Source organism: Ochotona curzoniae, unplaced genomic scaffold (genome assembly GCF_017591425.1).
Source record: "Ochotona curzoniae isolate NIBS_2020 unplaced genomic scaffold, NIBS_Ocur_1.0 scaffold_3208, whole genome shotgun sequence".
Lineage (NCBI taxonomy): Eukaryota > Metazoa > Chordata > Mammalia > Lagomorpha > Ochotonidae > Ochotona > Ochotona curzoniae.
In genome coordinates this window covers 15,796,769-15,814,303 of record NW_024467106.1, presented here as the reverse complement: position 1 = coordinate 15,814,303, position 17,535 = coordinate 15,796,769, and the positions used below count along the sequence as shown (strand labels likewise).

The 17,535-nt window shown below is 40.6% G+C and overlaps 1 protein-coding gene across 6 annotated transcripts in view; it reads right to left on the bottom strand.

Moving 5' to 3' along the window:
- TNC (tenascin C) overlaps positions 1-17,535 on the bottom strand; it is a 61,930-nt gene that overhangs the window by 15,755 nt on the left and 28,640 nt on the right. For 3 of the 6 annotated variants that reach the window (XM_040963117.1, XM_040963118.1, XM_040963119.1), the window contains 2 exons: positions 2,932-3,054; positions 1,460-1,603 (listed from right to left, as the gene is read on the bottom strand). In XM_040963117.1, the coding sequence (XP_040819051.1) occupies positions 1,460-1,603; positions 2,932-3,054 (267 nt within the window). Of the gene's footprint in view, positions 1-1,459; positions 1,604-2,931; positions 3,055-6,972; positions 7,246-8,921; positions 9,195-17,535 lie in introns of all 6 variants that reach the window. The other 3 variants (XM_040963113.1, XM_040963115.1, XM_040963116.1) reach the window with 2 other exon arrangements.

Below are 17,535 nucleotides of genomic sequence, written 5' to 3'. Positions count from 1 at the left end.
TTCTCAGTGATTGTAATTGTTATTAAAATTATCTGTAGTCTTGCTTGTGATTTCCAAATGGCTTGTCCTGAGAAAGCATGGGCATTTTAGGTCTATTTCCCCTTGGCCTCTTTGAACTGTCCACTTCCACTCTCCAACAGCCCTCTCTTGGGAGGCAATCTGGATATAACTATTTCCTCCTTGCTTTTGTATTGAAGACATAATTACTCCCATGGCAGCAGGAGGAGGATGGAGTTCAGCTCCCATCAGTTCATTTCAAGGAGCAGGTATTCGAGTGTCAAGATGAAATAACTAGCCTGAGAGTCAGGATATGGTGGAATAATTTGGAAGGCCCACTACATCTACTCTTGAGTTGCTTCCAGTTTCATCCCATGCATGTAAAGGATCTCTTTTCACTGGTGATGACAGTGAGGCCTTGAGGGGAAGTGCTCCCCGATTTTCTGATCTCTTGCCAAGGAGAATCAGTAAGTGAGAGATTTCTTTGGATACATGAGAGCCCATGTCAGAAGGGTATACAGGACTCTGGATTCAGCTGGGACATTTAAATTGCACTTTATCAATCATTTTAGGTCACTAGGATGTTTAAATCATTTCCTGTAAGAACTATTATTTGGATCCCTTAAAGCATCATACTGGGTATTGTTCATGTTTCAAAGGGTAAATTGTCTGGAGACATGGCTGCTTGAAGAGAAATGGTCCACTTCATTCTCCCTCAGTGTTGTTCATTAGATCCCATTCTTTAGTGACAAATCAGGTTATAGTGGAAAAATAACCCTTAATGCTCAAATTTGGTTCCAGTATTCACTACTTGTGTGGCCTTAGTTAAGGTATTTCATTTCTCCAGGTCTCAGTTGTGTCTTCTGTAAAATGGTGATGAAGATAGTAGTGGGGACTGAATGTGAAGGGTTCACAAACAGTGTGTTAAATGGAATAGATGCCAAATAGGGATGCTTTATACTTGTCACTATTACCTAACTGTGTGAAGCACATGTTTTAATGGATTCTCATGATTCCAGGCTTCGGGTAAAGAAAGGAAAGAGATGGTGGACGAAAGTGTACTGCCGGTGACATTTACAGAGCCTCCAGGGCCCTGAGTATAACGCTGGAGTGGTTCCAACTCAGGGCGAAGGAAAGTGGACCCCAGAGAAAATAACTGGCAGCTGTAAGATTTAAAGGCAATTCAATCTGACCGCCAAACTCGAGTTCTTTCTTCCGCAATCATTCAGGAAACAGAGGTCCAGCAAGGATGAAGATCATGTAAGGTTCCCTGCTCCCCAGAGGCTGGGGATGGGCCAGAGAAAGGAGGCTTTGGCTCTCTAAATCCAATTCACTTCCCACTAAGGTTTCATAAAGAAAAGCCCCCTTTATCTTCCAGGACACAAGCCATGTGTCTTAAGGTAAGAAACAATACCGTATGTGAACATGAGCTCTGAAAGGCAAAATGCAAAACTCAACACACCTGTGATGAGTGACCCTGAGAGAGGCTCACTTTCCTCAAAGCCCTTGGTGGCAATGATGTTGACAATGTATTCCATGCCAGGGATGAGTTTCTGCAGCCTGGCCTGAGTCTTGCTTCCATCCACAGTTACTGTGGACGGTGGACCTGAAACATAGTACAAACAGATAGTGAGTGGCGAACTTTACTGAAGTGTGTGTTACCCAAGGCTGGGTGTATCTGATTTGGAAATGAAAAAGCATATTTATCCAATCCTGTCTTTTTTTAAAAACTTCTTTTCATTAGTCCTACCCTCAGGCATAAAGAAAGCGGTTTTACTTTTTGTATAATGGCTTTTCCATTGGTGAGGAAGCCAAAAACAAAGCCTAGTAGAGGAAAATACATGAAGTCACAACATACTAAAAATGGCAAATTTCCATTCGGCAGAGAGTAGGCATGTTGTGCAAGTTTTAATTCCTTTCTTTTTTTTTTTTTTGGTCTGTTAACCACAAAACATATGGAATGCTTCCTGTGTGATTCATAACTGATCTATCTGACCCACTGTTTTGGTTTAAGAGTATGCAGTCTCTGTTACTAGCAAACATTTTGGTTGAGAGGGAAAGATGATCATAACCAAGTTTGTACTCTTCTGTGTATTAACAAGTGAACGATTTCTCTTTTAAAAGAGTTGCAACATTAATGTAGAACTTGGATATGAGCTGGTCAGATTCCTCAAAGGAAAGCTACAGCACTCCACCCAAGAGACTATCAAGCATCTTCTCTTTACACATCTATGGGAACAGGGAACTCATTACCTGTCAGAGTGCATTCAGGTAAATTTGACTGTGCTGCTGTCTCTGTCAGAACATTTTTTAAAAACCATGGCAAGTGAAACTAAACTTCTTTGGGGCAAAAAAATTGAACTTCAGGCTAGTTTTTACATAACACACATTTTCAATGAACTTTGAGAAGATTCATTATCTACATGGATTTTCATATTTTGGGCATTCAATTAAGCTTCTCTTTTAATTGCCTTTTCATGAACGTTTGGAAGCCATCTCATATTTACAGCCCACACTCCAAGCTAGAACCTGTGGTTCTGTTGAGGCATAAGTCTGTATCCTATGCTGAAATGGATTTTGACATGAAAAACTAGGTTTTCAGGTGAGTATTTTCAAAAGGGGGAACACGTGTGTAGTTAACCTTTTGTCATTGCGTGAAAACATTATTGCTCATTTTTTCACTAAACCTTATTTCTCAAGGAATTTAGGATTTCAAGGCCTTGAATGGTCTTCCAAGACGACATTTCACAAGGCAGTTAGGTAGATTGTTCCAAGGATATTTATAAATGGGATCTTTCTAAATGGTCTCAAAAACAAGGATATGGTTTTCTTTGGCAATGATGTTAAGTGGAGATTACCTGGGTCCCTGTCACTACTCAACATGAACCTTCCATGCTCCTCCTCCACTCCCACCCCAACCCCTGAGACACTTACCTCCTGTAATGGGGACGTAGGTGATCCGGAAGCTCTCTACCTGGGCAGTGGGTGGCAGCCAGCTGACAGTGGCTGCATTTTCAGTGATGTCTGAAAAAATGATTTCTTTTGGAGAGCCCATGGCTGCCAAGGAGAGAACACAAGAGAAACGAAGAAGCAATTAGCTACCATTCTCAATGTTTTCTCCCCTAGATTCTTTGTGCAGGACAACTTCATGTTTGAGTCAAGCCTATGGGATGAAGAAGTGGCGATCTGTTCAAGGTGACACTTGATAGAAGCAGCTCTTCCTTCATTCCAGGTGCAGGGCCCAGAGCTGCAGAGCAATGATTCATCTGTTCAGGAAGATTATAAACACTATCAGCAACTTCCAAGCAACTGAGGAATAGTGGCTTTCCAGATTGGAATATGCTGCCTTGTCTTTTAGTTTGGTTTTAGCACTTTTTCAAAAAAGAATTTTTTTTTTTTTGCATTTGAGTCTTTTCAAACAGTATCAAGACTTACAAACCTACCAGCTTTTTAGAAGTTGTAAGATTTAATCCTCACAGAGATCCCTGAGACGAAGGTGTAGATGTAGCCATTTTCCAGAGAGCCACATTGTGTGTGTGTGTGTGTGTGTGTGTGTGTGTGTGAGAGAGAGAGAGAGAGAGAGAGAGAGAGAGAGAGAGAGAGAGAGAGAGAGAGAGAGAGAGAAAGTGGCCTTTCTAGGTTCCAGGTCTGGTCAATAGATTCAAACACAGCCCAGAATCCTGAAACTAATGTTCATGTGGAAAATGACCTTGGCATACTTGTTCTTAGGACTAGGGGCAGGGGAGGCAACCCAGAAGAGCAGCCTCAGATCCTCCCCAAAGCCGACATCAACAGATACTGGGGCTACCTGTTGGGAAAGCCATGCCCAAGGGAAGGAAGTTTCAGCTCTCCAAATACCTTCCGCCAAAGCCAGTTTTATTGGCTCATCTGCTGTGTTTTTTGGCTTAGTTCAGTTGACCAAGCTTAACCAGAGAATTCAGGAAACAATTTTCAGGCTCAAGGGATCTCCTTCCTCATATTTTCCTCTCTCTAACCCACGCTGCTCATTAAGCTTTGAAACCCACAGATATTTAGAGAGCTTTAGTCTCACCCCCATGTCTTATTTTCTAACACAGCTCCCTCTGCAGCGTTCCTCTGTGACCTGGGTACCACCCCAGACTCTATGGCTGCCTGGGTTTTTGCCCTCTCCATGGAAAGTTTTGGAAACCACAGGATCTCTGGAGCCTGCATGATCCTGATTGTCCAAATACCACTGAGAGGTTGGGTGACCTGGGGCACATCCCTTCATTTCTGCGAGCTCTAGTTGCTCCTTCTGTCCAGAGGGGAAAGTGGAACCCATCCACAGGAATGTTTTGGGGATTAGCAGGCATAACGAATATAACCCCCCTGGCATGGCATCTGGCTCACTGGGAAAATTCCATAAAGATGATTACCTTCTATTTGCTTTCCTCCATGGGTTACCCTTGTTTCTATATCCAAAGAAAACATATAGATGAGTCCAGGTGAGGAACAAACCTTATTGAGGTTTATCAACTCCAGCCTGAAGGTTTCCCTATGCCAACTTGGCTCACTCTGGGTTTTGCTTTGACTGAAAATGTCTTGGCTCTAGACCCTGTCACAGCTAATAGCTAAAGGTTTTGCCCTTAGATCCAGTTTTCTCAAAATGGCAATACTTTCTGCCCCCATCTTATACATGATGGGAGTCTATGACCTCATCTATTATACTCCTGAGGGAAGTGACTGGTAAAAGTGACTGGGAAGACAGCTACGCAAAACCTGGGAGAATGGAACATCCAGGAGTTTATACAGGTTTAAGATACATTTCTGAGTGTTCACTCTGTATTCCTGAGTGCACACAGGACACAGGCTATAGGAGCGCCCAGAAGAGGACAACACTGCCTTATTCAGGTGCTACAATATCTTCCCAAGGAAAATTCTACTAAACACTCGACATTCATAATTTTATTTAAACCTCATAGAAGGCATATCTTGGAGCTAAAAGCCATTTTTTTTTTTTCAGATGAGGTAATTGAGACTCAGAGGAATAGAGATGTGCCCAAGGTCACACAGATGGTTACAGCTAAGGCCATGATAAGACTGCCAGGAGTCTGTCCAGAGCACAGTGGCTTAGCCATCAGGCTGCACTGCCTCCCACCTGCTGCCCCAGGTACTCAAGAGTGGGCAGCTTGGGCTCCTGCTCCAAGACAGGGTGAGAGGAGATTGTGAGCTCGTGGAGGAGCCACAGCAGTTTCTCATCAGAAGGAAGTGGGACAGGACAGCATGGAGATGGGTTTGAAGAAATAGACAGTATACAGGAGAGGAGAGGGGAGGAGAAAGGATTGAAAAATGGAAGCTTTACAGAGCTGACAAGGTGAATATAGGAATTAGAAATCTGCTGTGCCAAATCCCCTCTCCCAGTCCTGGAGCAAAAGTATGTAAACACACGTGAATGTTTCTCTGTCTCTTCCTTTGGCTATAATCTATGTGGAGATCAAAGAGAGGGCCAAAGAGCAGAGTCTGTGTTTTCTTTTCTTTTGTTCTTAAAGAAAAAAATGGTAACTCATGATTATTCATTCTGCTTTAGAACTACAGGACTTGTAGAAAAAAAAATTCAGCAAAACAAAACCAATGATCAGATGTAAACTTTGGAGAGTGGTATTTATAAAACCAGGTCAAAATCTGGCTGAGTCTCTGATCTCGAGGCTTTTGATGGGCAGCCAAAGGAAGGGGGCGCCTCAGACCTGTTCTCGGATCATCTGTCCCTGACAACAGGAAAGGGAAGTTTTCTTCTCACTGAGTTACTGCCTGGTTCTCAGCATTTTCTCTCCTTCCGCAAATCCTAATGATGATGTCTGTCAGGGAGAATTAATAGATTGGAATTTATCATAGTCAAATATCTATCATTGTATGAAGAGGAGGAGGTTAGGGCCACTGTCCCATTCTGCCTGTCAAAGGTGGCAAGTATGTATGTCACTGGTTACCTTTCATCCAGTCTACCTTGCATAAAATAGTATTAAAATGGGATGCTTTGCTATGTGGCTTTAGGCCAATCACTGAACCTTTCTGGGCACTGCATTTTTCATGCACAAACAAGATGTTAAGTCCCATCATTTCTCAGGTTCTTCGGTCTCTCCTTGTGTCCTTGTGATCATTTCTTCTGATTCCTCATTGAAGAAGCCATGTCCAGAAGGAACTCATCCCAATTGCTACCTTTCTCCTTCTCTCTAGGAAGGCATGCCAGTTTTACTGTTACTGTTAGAAAACCGCCATGTTATTCATCACTTTAGTCTCCTTGGGAAAAAGGTTTTTCATTTTCTCCTCTCAGTGCCTTTTAAAATTGTTATGAATATGGGTAGTGTCAATGAGCTAGCTCCCTGCTTCTCCCATGTCATGGTATTAGCATGACATCTCAGGTAATTTAATCTCCTCAGGTACAATAATATTTCTCCATTAACTCCACTTGGTGAAGCTTCATTTTTTGGACAAAGCATAGTAAAAAAATTTCTGGATTAAATATGAAGGAATAGGTTGATGGAAAATTAAAAAAAAAGATACATTTTGGTGTACAAAACAGATTGAAAATCTATGCATAGGTTTTAATAATGCACATTTTTAATAAATGTTTTGAAGACCCCTGGTATATATAGATTAAAAAAATTTTACACCAAAAATATTCAAGATCCATTTTTCATTAACTACTCCCTAGATAGAAAACAAGTCTTTGGAATCTAAAAAAATGTAATGATCATAATAATGATGGTATATTGGTAATAATGTGAATAGCTGTCACTTCCCAGCTATGTTAATTATTTTATCTCATTCATACAATTGTATTAGGTAATATGTATCATATTCTTCCATAAAGACTGTCAAATTTCCCAAAGCAACCCTATCAATAACTGAACAAGCTGGAGTCTGAGGGCAAACTTGGCTGTGTCCAATGCCCATATGATTACTGACCCCTCTGGGAAGAAAACCCTCGATTCTTGGTTTTGTCCTGAATTTTTACGGTACCTGTTGTTGCTATGGCACTGACTGGTTGGGATCGCCTTCCATTGCTTATTCCATAGAGTTCGATTTCGTATTCAGTGGCCTCTCTGAGACCAGTAATGTCCCTGGTACGTTCTAGGGCAGGCAAGATTATTTCCAATGGCTCAGACTGCTTTTTGGTGTCTCTGATTTTGAGAACAAAACTGTCAAACATCCCTTCATCAGCTGTCCAGGACAGACGGAAACCATCTGGAGTGGCATCGGAAACCAGAAGGTTATCCACTTCCGGTTCGGCTTCTAGAGAGAAAGAAAATAGTGGGGAAGGGAGGAAGGAAGAACAACATTTAGCAGCCCGTGCAATGCTCTTTCCAGTGGGGTATCAGAATGCAGTGATGCCCCAGCTTTCAGAGACAGAAGTGTCCTGAGATACCAAAAACAAAGTCACGCAACACGAACAAGCCTAGTAGGTCTAGGAGATGGGGAGATAGGGTTAATACAGCCAATACTGGCTGCACGTGTGTTTGCATACGTGAGTTTTGTCTAAAAGCAATTCTATAAATCCACATTTGGACTCAGCGTTAGGCCCTTCCTTGCATTATTAAAGAAGTTCAAAGGCAGTAACTTGTTTATATTTGCTCTCTGTCTTCCAATGGCTGAGTGCCCATTCTCTGTGAGACCTTTTTAAAAAGACAAATAAAGCAGCATTAATGATCTGTGGAGTTGCCCATGATGACACTTCTGATTATAATTCCCTTGAACTTGACCAAAATTGCTTTTAAAAAGCTACAGTCTTTTCTCTTTGTTCTTGGAGCTGATAGACAAAAAGAAAGCTCTTAATTCCTGCCATTCTTTCTTCATCGACTTTCTTTCCTTGTCATTTTACTCATTACATGTATGTTCAATGGTAGAATGGAGGCTTTAAGCCTTGTGTGACACATGTGAGTGTACTTCATAAAGTCTGTGTGAAAGTAGAATTAAAGATAAGCGTGTTGTGGTGCAAAAACAGAGATCCATGCACTGTTGCCATAGCACATATTTTTCATAAACTTCCTGAAGACGCCTTGACCTTTGGCCCTGAGGTTTCATCTTGGATTGCCTGAACTAGACAAAACTCTATTTCATGGTAAATTCAGAACTGAGTTTCCCAAAGTGTGATCAAAGAAAACTATTCTTACTTGGTCTTTTTCTTTAAAAGTCAACCATTATCAAATAAGCTTGAGAAATATTGCCTGGAAAAGTCCCTCCTAGAGACAACACAATGCATATTAAGATATTCTGCATAGCTTTATGGTCAAAGATTCTGTTTATCTCCATGTTCCCAAACAGGATGCTAGAAATATGGACTTGGAATTTTTATCAAGTAGGACTTTTCATTTCTGGAGAGACTTTGGGAAACACAGATTCCTATTAAAGTTGTTAATGCCATGTTTCTCTAAGAATTCTCATTAGTCTTGTGAAAATCATGGATTTAGTCTGTGTTGATTCTCTCTGACGTTAGAATTAGCCAATATAAGCTTACACATGGTTTTACAGTGATGACTCCTCTGGGTAAACTTGTAAAGATCACTGTTCAGGCTTCTTTAGACAGCAAAGGTATCACATACATTTTCAAAATATACTCATCAGTACATTTTCTCTGAGAAGGCTGAAATGTTGATGGAAACCAGCCAGGATGAACACAAGGGAAAGAGACACAGAGTAACTACACAAGAGCTATGGACAAGACAGGGTCTACAGGATTTAAGACACCAAGCGGAAACATTTCAACCTTTTCATTGCTAGGGTGGCAGTAGGGATTACTCAACGGAGACATAAGACTGGGGAATATGGAGATGATGCGAAAAAAAACAGGTCATATCTATGGATTAAGTAGGGAACACTGACGAAGATGTTAAAATCGTGATGATCTATAGACAGATTACATGGAAGGGGGACTGGGAAGAGGAGAGAATGGCTGACTTGAATTGAAATACCTGTGACCACCTCAGCCAACAAGGGCCTGGTTTGATGCCCTTGAGTAAAGCCAGAGAGCACAACCTCATAGCCGATGCCAGTTATGAGGCCTCTGAGCTCCAGCTTCCTCTGGGTTCCTGAAAGGGTGAATTCCTGGGGGTCCAGCAGCTTCCCAGAATCCACCACGGTAACTAGAAAGCTGTCAAAGGCATTCTCCGATGCCATCCAGGAAACTGTGAACCCGTAGGGGTTAATGTCGGAAATGGTTAGGTTTTCCAGAAGGGGCAAGGCCTCTGAAAGAAGGGAAGGGTAAAAATAATGTAGGTTAGCAGCACTGACTTTGCCAAGATAATACCCATTTCCAAGAATGCAAATAGATATCTAATCATTCATTCGGTGTATTATATGCTTAAAAAGTGAGTATTTAGTAAGAACTTGGTGCCAAGATAGCATTAACATGTATATATATGTATATATTTAAATTTTTTGTAAAAATGCCTATCTACTAGGGACTTGTCCAATCTTGCAGACAAAAACACTGATTTCCAAGTAGGTAGAATAAATTGGCTAAAGTCAAACTATTGTGAAACAGAGCACAGTTCTTAACTGCATCTGAATCTGAAGGCAGTGGTTTGATACAAATAGGATATCTAAGGTTGGATTAAGACCTCTTTCTCTATTTCCTACTGGATTGAATCATGACATAAGGCAGCTTTCTTTTATGCTTGCTGGTACACTTCTATCCTACTTCTAATTTACATTTTGGATCAGGTTGGTTAGGCCAATTAGTGAAATATCCTCACAAGTTGACATGAAGGTAAATCATTTTATAGGTTGAAATGAATGTTCCATGATTATGTCCCACGAAAGGATGTTAAGAGTTGCTAATTCTTTACTTGTCTGTTTTCCTGGATAAAATTGGAAAACAAGGATATGTCTGCATCTTCAGTAAGGTCTGCCATCACTATTTGCTCATTCATTCACCAAACATCTGTATCCTAGGCACTCTTTTTTTCTCACCTGCCAAAGGATTATTTTGTATGTTGCAATTTCCAATATACAGGGAGCTTGTATCGCCAAGTTCTTGTTAATAATGACTTAGGTGATAGGGCTTCACATCCATTATCCTCTTTAATCCTTACAGTGATGGCTAAGGAAATAGAGATCATGACTTAGCCATGGTCACACACCCACTAGCAGCTAAGCTGGGATAGAGCCGGATCTCCTGTCTCCAAGTCCCATGTTGCTTTCACATCCTAAGCCAACATCTAATTAGTGAAGCCCATCAGTGCTCTTAAGCCCTGAGTCATAAACAGGATTAGTGGAAAAGGCAAAGTACCTTCTCTACAGTAAAACGGCACATGATAATGGTAAATGTATTTCTTTTTTTTTTTTCTTAAATCACAGAGGGCTAGGGATGGGAATTCCATGGCCAAATCTGATGGAGATGGGGACATTCTTTTCCACTGTAAGTGAATGAAAATTTTCAAAAAAGATAAATTATCTTAACTAATGCCCAGGTTCTCATTTTATAGGATATTAAAAAAAAAAAGAATGCTTAAGAAAGAAGGGTTTGGTGAGAGAATGGCAGATCGAATGCCCTCATCTACTTAGCAGGGACTTAATTTTGCTGTGGTATGAGACTTCCTGCTCTTGTTTTCAAGCACTTGGTGTTTATTTATTTATTTTTTCCTTGTAAAGATACTTTAAACTCTATCAAAGGCAAACATGAAATCACATATACAGGGTAAACAGTCTTCCTTGGGTGGACAGACAAGGGCTTCAAATTGCATTACAGGGTTTTGTTCAGCTAAGTGAACCTCTCTTTGATGGCTGCCTTCTTTAGCCACCTCCCTGCCACCAAAGCTGCCATGGCTTCCAAGGAAAATGAGGGTATTTAGGCTAATTAGTCCACAAGGACTCTTTTCTTAGAGACCTTTCTTATTTAGACTTTCTTTTTATATGCCTCTTTTAAAATGCAGAATCGTTTCACAGCACGATTAACTGAGACAAAGCTGTAAAGACAGCATAGATGCCCAAGCCCAGTTCAAGCAGCCTTCCTTCCTTCCCTCTGATCTGTGGGAGGTCCTGCAAGAGGCTACTACAAGTAAGGGCCTGATGGGCTCTGTGGCCATTCCTTCCCTCCTGGGCAGTGTGGATCACATCCCATAACCTATTCCTCTCTTTCTTGTTAAGGAATCACAGATTCTGCCTTTGAAGATGACCGTGAATCATTTAATTCACATCAGAACTAGGCAGAACCAAATTAATTGCTTTTCAACCTAACATTAAAACATCTGGATGTGGGTGTTCCATCTGACAGTTAAGATACTGCTTAGGACACACATGTGCCCCTTGGTGCTTGAGCGTGACTCCTGACTCTGATGCCTGACTTTAGCTAATGCAGATCTTGAGAAATATCAGTGATGCTCCAAGTAGTTGGATTCCTGTCATTCACGGGAGAGACCTGGATTGAATTCCAAGTCCAGGGCTTCAACCTAGTGCAGTTCTGACTGTTGGAAGCATTTGAGGAGTGAAACAGTTGTCTGGGAGCAGTCTCTTTCTCTGCCTCCTTCATACTCTCTCATATTAAAACATAATGAGGAGCTCATCAATAAATTCGTAAGGAAGTTGTGACTGCATGATTTTATTTCTACAAGCACTTAGGCTTTTGGGGTATTTTTAAGAATATTGTTTTGCTCGTACTGTTGAGGGGCAATAGAAAGGATCCAGAATCTGTAAGATAATTTATACTGGATGTCACTTATCCACACCTGCATGTTCCAGAGAGGGTTGCTGGAGGTGCTGGCGGACATCTTTTTTTCAATACACAAGGAACTAGGTTAAGTACTTGTTAAGGTTATGTAACTAGAAAGATGTGGGAGAAATTTAGAAACCAGGTAGGCTTAATTTAAAGATACTCATTCTTTCTGTATACTATAGTGCCTCCAATTAAATATCCAATTAACCAAATTAACATATTAATAGCAATTTAAACTTTGGGGGAGACTTGGTTCAAAGTGAAAGTCAAATGGCAAAGTCTTTTAAAAATTAGTGAAAGGCAAGAGATTTGCAAATATTTTCTGAGGTTTTCATGCTATAGATTAGGCAAATCGACACCATTTGTTATTGATTTAGGATAATATCAGGAAAGAAAAAGATAACCACTGTTTATAGAATCCAAAGAAAATTAAAGGCCAAGGTCAATGAATGGATGAGATTGCATTAAGCTAAGAATTTATCCATCAGATTACTAATTTGGCGCTTCTGTCTGTTGTTGTTAGTTTTAAGAATACTTTTTTAAAGGAAGTGCTTTAGAGAGAGGGAGGAGAGAGAGAGAGAGAGAGAGTGAGCGCCCATGGACTTCCATCTGCTAGTTCATTATACAAATGCCTGCAGAGTGGGACTGAATTGGGCTGGGCCAAAGCTGGAAGCTGGGAATCCAATCCAATCCAGTTCTTCCATGCGATGACAAGAGAGCCAACTTGTTACCTTCTAAGTTTGCATTAGCAGGAAGCTGGAGTCAGGAGCTGGAGCTGGATACTGAACCCAGACACTCCAAAGTGTGATGTAGGTGTCACATCTGCCACTAGGCCAAATACCCAGGAAAGGATTATTACAATTCTGGAATAGATAGTTTGTTTACTGCTTTACCCAGCATGAATTTTGGACAAAATTCCTGTCTTAGGTCTTTACTAAGAATTCATTTTTTAGTCAGAATCTCCAAAGTCTGTTGAAGAGAACCTAAAACATTAGGCACAAAAATCCCCAAAAACTTTATACAGCTGTTGAGAACACGCCCTCTATTTTCTACAAGTTGCTATAAATGACCTCTGATTTGCTATGACATCTGTCCTGTTTACCTACGAGTTTACATTCAATATCTTGGCAGTTCTGAACAAGGCTGCATTGCAACCTGAGTGCCATCGGTGGATGAGTGGATAAAGGCAATATGGCACATTCACAAAAAGAAACGCTATCAACTTTATGAAAGAAGGGAATTATGTTAGTGCCAACATAGATGCCCCTGGAGGATGCTTTGTAGAGTGAAAAAAGCCAGACACAGGCACAGGGAATGGCTGATCTCACTTCTGTGTAGAATTGAAAGATTTTGAACTCACAGAAGTAGAGTAGAATGATGGCTACTAGGGCAGAGCTTAGGGGATAGGGAAAGGGAAAAGTTGGCCAAAGGTTATAAACTTCAGTTAGACAGGAGGAATAAGTTTTAGTGATCTTTTGTACAATAAGATGTTCAAAGATTACAATAATATATATTGCAAAATATGAAAGAGAAAAATTTAAATACTCTTATGATACAAAAAGAATGAAAGTGAGGGGTTGGAAGTTAATTGGCTTGAGCCAGCCATCCCAGAATATATACAGATTTCAAAGCAGCCTACTCTATTCCATCAATATATGCAATTGTTATTTGCTACTTAACAATATTAAAAACAGTACATTTGGAGTGAAAGCTACACTTTGAGTTGAATCTTCCCTTAAAGTGGCTGTCTCCTCTTTTTCTCCCTGTGTCAGAATTCTAAACAGATCTATGAGAACCTCTGATGGAGTACCTGTAGTGACCAAGGCAGTGAGGGGTCTGGTGGAGTCGCCAGCCCAGCTGGTCCCTGCCACACTAACGTGATAGGCAGTGTTTTCCACTAAGCCCGTGATGTGAGCTTGCTGTGCATCTCCTGAGACTGTGACATGCTGGGCCTCATGCAGCAAGTGAACATCGCTCACATTGACAACAATCTTTGCAAAAAGCCCAGCTTGAGTGGTCCACGAAACGTTGAAGCTGTCAGGAGTAATATTGCTAAAGATTAGCGTGCCCAACTGTGGTTCTGGTTCTGAAGGGAAGGAACATGGGCAGAGAGAAAAAGAGAGACATTATTAGAGAAAGCAGTGGATTTATCCAGAATGTAGCAACAGAATTTGAAGCATCAATATCTCCAAATATTTGCAGAAATAGAATTTGTGTCTATCCTTGCACTAATTATGATATATATATATATATATGATACATATATACATACATACATTTACTCATCAGTGTGTATGTGTGTGTGTGTACATATAGGCATGTATGTATTTGCTTGTGAGTATCCTTTTGATATATATAAACACAAGTATTTGCTGATTGTGTATGAAGAAAAGTAAGCAAGTCATTGGGTAGAAGACAGAGTTAATGTAATTGATATTAATCTTTGTTTCTCAAACTTTTCATTGGAGCACTACCTCTGTAAAACTTCTAAAGAAAAAACAACTTTGGGCCTGGCACAATAGCGTAGCGGTTAAAGTCCTTGTCTTGAAGGTGCCAGGATCCCATATGGCTGCAGGTTCGAATCCCGGCAGCCCTGCTTCCCATCCAGCTCCCTGCTTGTGGCCCGGGAAAGCAATCGAGGACAGCCCAAAGCTTTGGGACCCTGCACCTGCGTGGGAGACCCGGAAGAAGTTCCTGGCTCCTGGCTTCGGATTGGCTGAGCAGCAGCCATTGAGACTGCTAGGGGAGTGAACCATTGAATGGAAGATCTTTCTCTCTGTCTCTCCTCCTCTCTGTGTATCTGACTTTCCAAATAAAAATAAATAAATCTTTTAAAAAAAAGAAAAAACAACTTCACAGTGTAAAGTGCATGGTAAACACTGAAAATTATATCTCATCATATCACAAAGTGTATTAGCTGTTCAAAGAATCTGACCGACATATTCTATAAATGTCTTTATATCTTTTTTAGCTGCTTCACAAACTTATCCATCAATAGATATGTTCTTTGAGGAATAACCCTCAGACATCTCTAAGAGTTTGTGCTCCCCCAATCATGCTTTAGTGCTGGCTACTTTTCTAGCTTTTCTTACTTAGTCTTCCTTTGGTGTTTATTGATTGTGCAAGTTAAAGATTAATATCCATATAAGAGAAATTCTGTGAAGCATTTAAAGACCAAATGGCAGATTCAAACATTCAAGGAAAACTTTAAAGTTAAGCATTGCATTTTCTGATTAAGAAACTTATTGGATAAGTTGGTTAAATTGAGGTTAAATTCTTTATTGCGCCTTAAGTCTAAATCATTGATGATGAAATCAACTTATTTAATGCTAAGCCCTTATATGGCTAGCTTGAAATCGTGTGTGTGTATTTGGGACTGGCCCACAAATGTTCATTTTATCAAGTAATATTAATGTTAAAATGGATCCACTGTGGACTTTGACTTAGAGACAGGCAAGTTTCCTGGTGGATCACCAGATCAGGATTGGGCGTTGGGAGGAGACAGAGTATTTCTTCCAAAGACTAGGCTCTTGTTTTCTTTTGGCTTCTGAATTTGAAGGAACAAGAAGTTCATACGGATAAACTTTAACTGTACAACTTCACAGCATGATTCAATGCAACACAGTCTTCAAGGACAAAAAGAATCTGCTTCAGAAGCAGAATGAGGTCACAGGCAATGACATGGGATTTCCTACTCATCAATTGGTTTGAGAAGCCAATGACACTATTGTTTTCAGCTACAGTATTGGCAAATTTCATCAACCACACAAAAAGATAAAATCCTCCAAATGGAACTCTGTGCTTCCCCTATATTTTGTTGCTTATCTCCAGTTAAGGATGCAGGTTGGTACCAAAGGTTGGCAATTCATCATGCAGAGTAAGGGTTAAGTTCTTGAGGTCAACTTGACCTCCAGCTGCCTCTCAGGGGGTGTAATCAAGCCGGGAAGTAAGATGCAAGAAAACACTGAGAAAGAGAATGGTAGTTAAAATGTGGACAATATTCCATGCAAAGAAGCAACATTCTTCTCCCACTACTTATAACAAGTTCAGATAATTCCTTGACATGCTGTCTGCTTCTAGGAATGTAGAGATTTTCTAAAACTAAATCTGGTTGCCCACCCCATGCACCAAGATTTGGACAATATGATGAATGGAAAAGGGGTTTAGATGCTTGATGGCGGGTATCAGTGGGTGAGAAACCATGCTTGACAGACTCAGTGTCAACACAGAGCAGTTTCATAAGAAGTCTAGACAAAAGAAAGTCTCATGAAGATGACACCATCAAATTTCGCATGCACTTCTTGGGGGGCGGGGGAGTGATTCAAATTCCTTCATCACCTGCTAGGTGCATCATTATTTAAAATCCTGGTAGGGAGAAAGACTGGCTGAATCAAAATGGCATGCACACACCTCTTGGAACATGATGCAGGCAACTTTGATTAGAAAGACCACAGGCTGATGATAATGAGTGGTAATGGAAAAGATTATTCAAGATCAGATGAAAGGATGGTTTAGAAATTCAACCGAAGCAAGTCACTTTACACAAATAAACAGAGCAACTCCAGATGTGAGTAGATATTTAGGAAAAAGAGATTGACACTAAAGGCCTTTAATTTGGGGTGAGAGCTATCTAAGAGCTTTCAAGCTTTGATTTGGCTGGCTCTGTCAAACTTGAGGAAGATGAAGAGTGCTTGGTAGGTGATTTTTGGAATGGTACTCTGCCAAAGTTCAGGAGAGAGCAATGAACCCGTAATGGGAAATACCTGTGGTTGTTTGGACCATCAGAGTATGAGCACGTTGCCCGCCAATCAGCCCATGAAGGTAGGCAGTGTAATTAGAAGAAGCTTTGAGGTTGGTGATGACAGAATTGCGAGATGCCCCAGGCACGGAGTACTCCACCGTCTCCTGGGGGTTGTCAGAATTCCTAACTTGTATGAGGAAACTATCAAAAACAGGCTCCTGCGCTTTCCATGAGATGAACATACTGCCCCAGGTCACATTTGAGACAGTGAGGTGGCTGATGAGAGATTCAGCTACTAGAGCAGGAAGAAACAATAGGAAATCATGTCAATTTAAATCAGTGTAGGTTCAAAAGCAAAACACAAAAGACTAAATCCAAAAGGCTTTAGACTTTACATCTGGGAAAATGACTTGTTCTTTGTTGAAAACCAATGAAAGCCACATATATATGGTTGGCTAATTCTCGCTCTAGGTTTTCTCCCACTTCAATGTGTTTGAGACAGGGATTACTTCACGCTGGCTCTGCCTTTCGCTTGGGTCACTGAAATAGCAATTGTTATCTCATTTAGTTTGAGGACAGTTTCTCAACAATGGGTGACCTAAATGAGAGATCATTTTGACGTCACAATGTCCACCTCTGTCCTGCGTTCTCCAGAGTACAGGGACATCCTTTTGGTGAACTCTGTTTGCTCCACAAAATCCTCTCTCTACCCTCTTTGTGATGTCTTAGCTTACCTGTCAAGAGAAGGCATTATCTGAAATGTGCTAAGAATGCTATTTTGGTTGGACAAAACTCTTCTTTATAAATTCACATTAGGTTCTTTTGTGCTACATGATCTAGAGCTTCTGGCTTGGGATAAATACCAAAGATTCCAGAGATTCAAAGTGCGAGCATTTCACTCTTTTAAAAACCTTGTTTGAACTTGACCATTCTAACTTTACTTTGCTGTGTTTCATCCATTGTTCTAGGTGTAAGCTATGTGGTCTAATATTTTCTCCTGGAGATGGTGTTAGAATCCACACGGGTACCTGTTCTATTCATTGAGTGAGTAATCTTTTCTTTCTTTTCAATTCCCCACTTGGAAAAAAAAATCAACATAATCTCATTAAGCCATTGAGATGTCTTGTAAAAA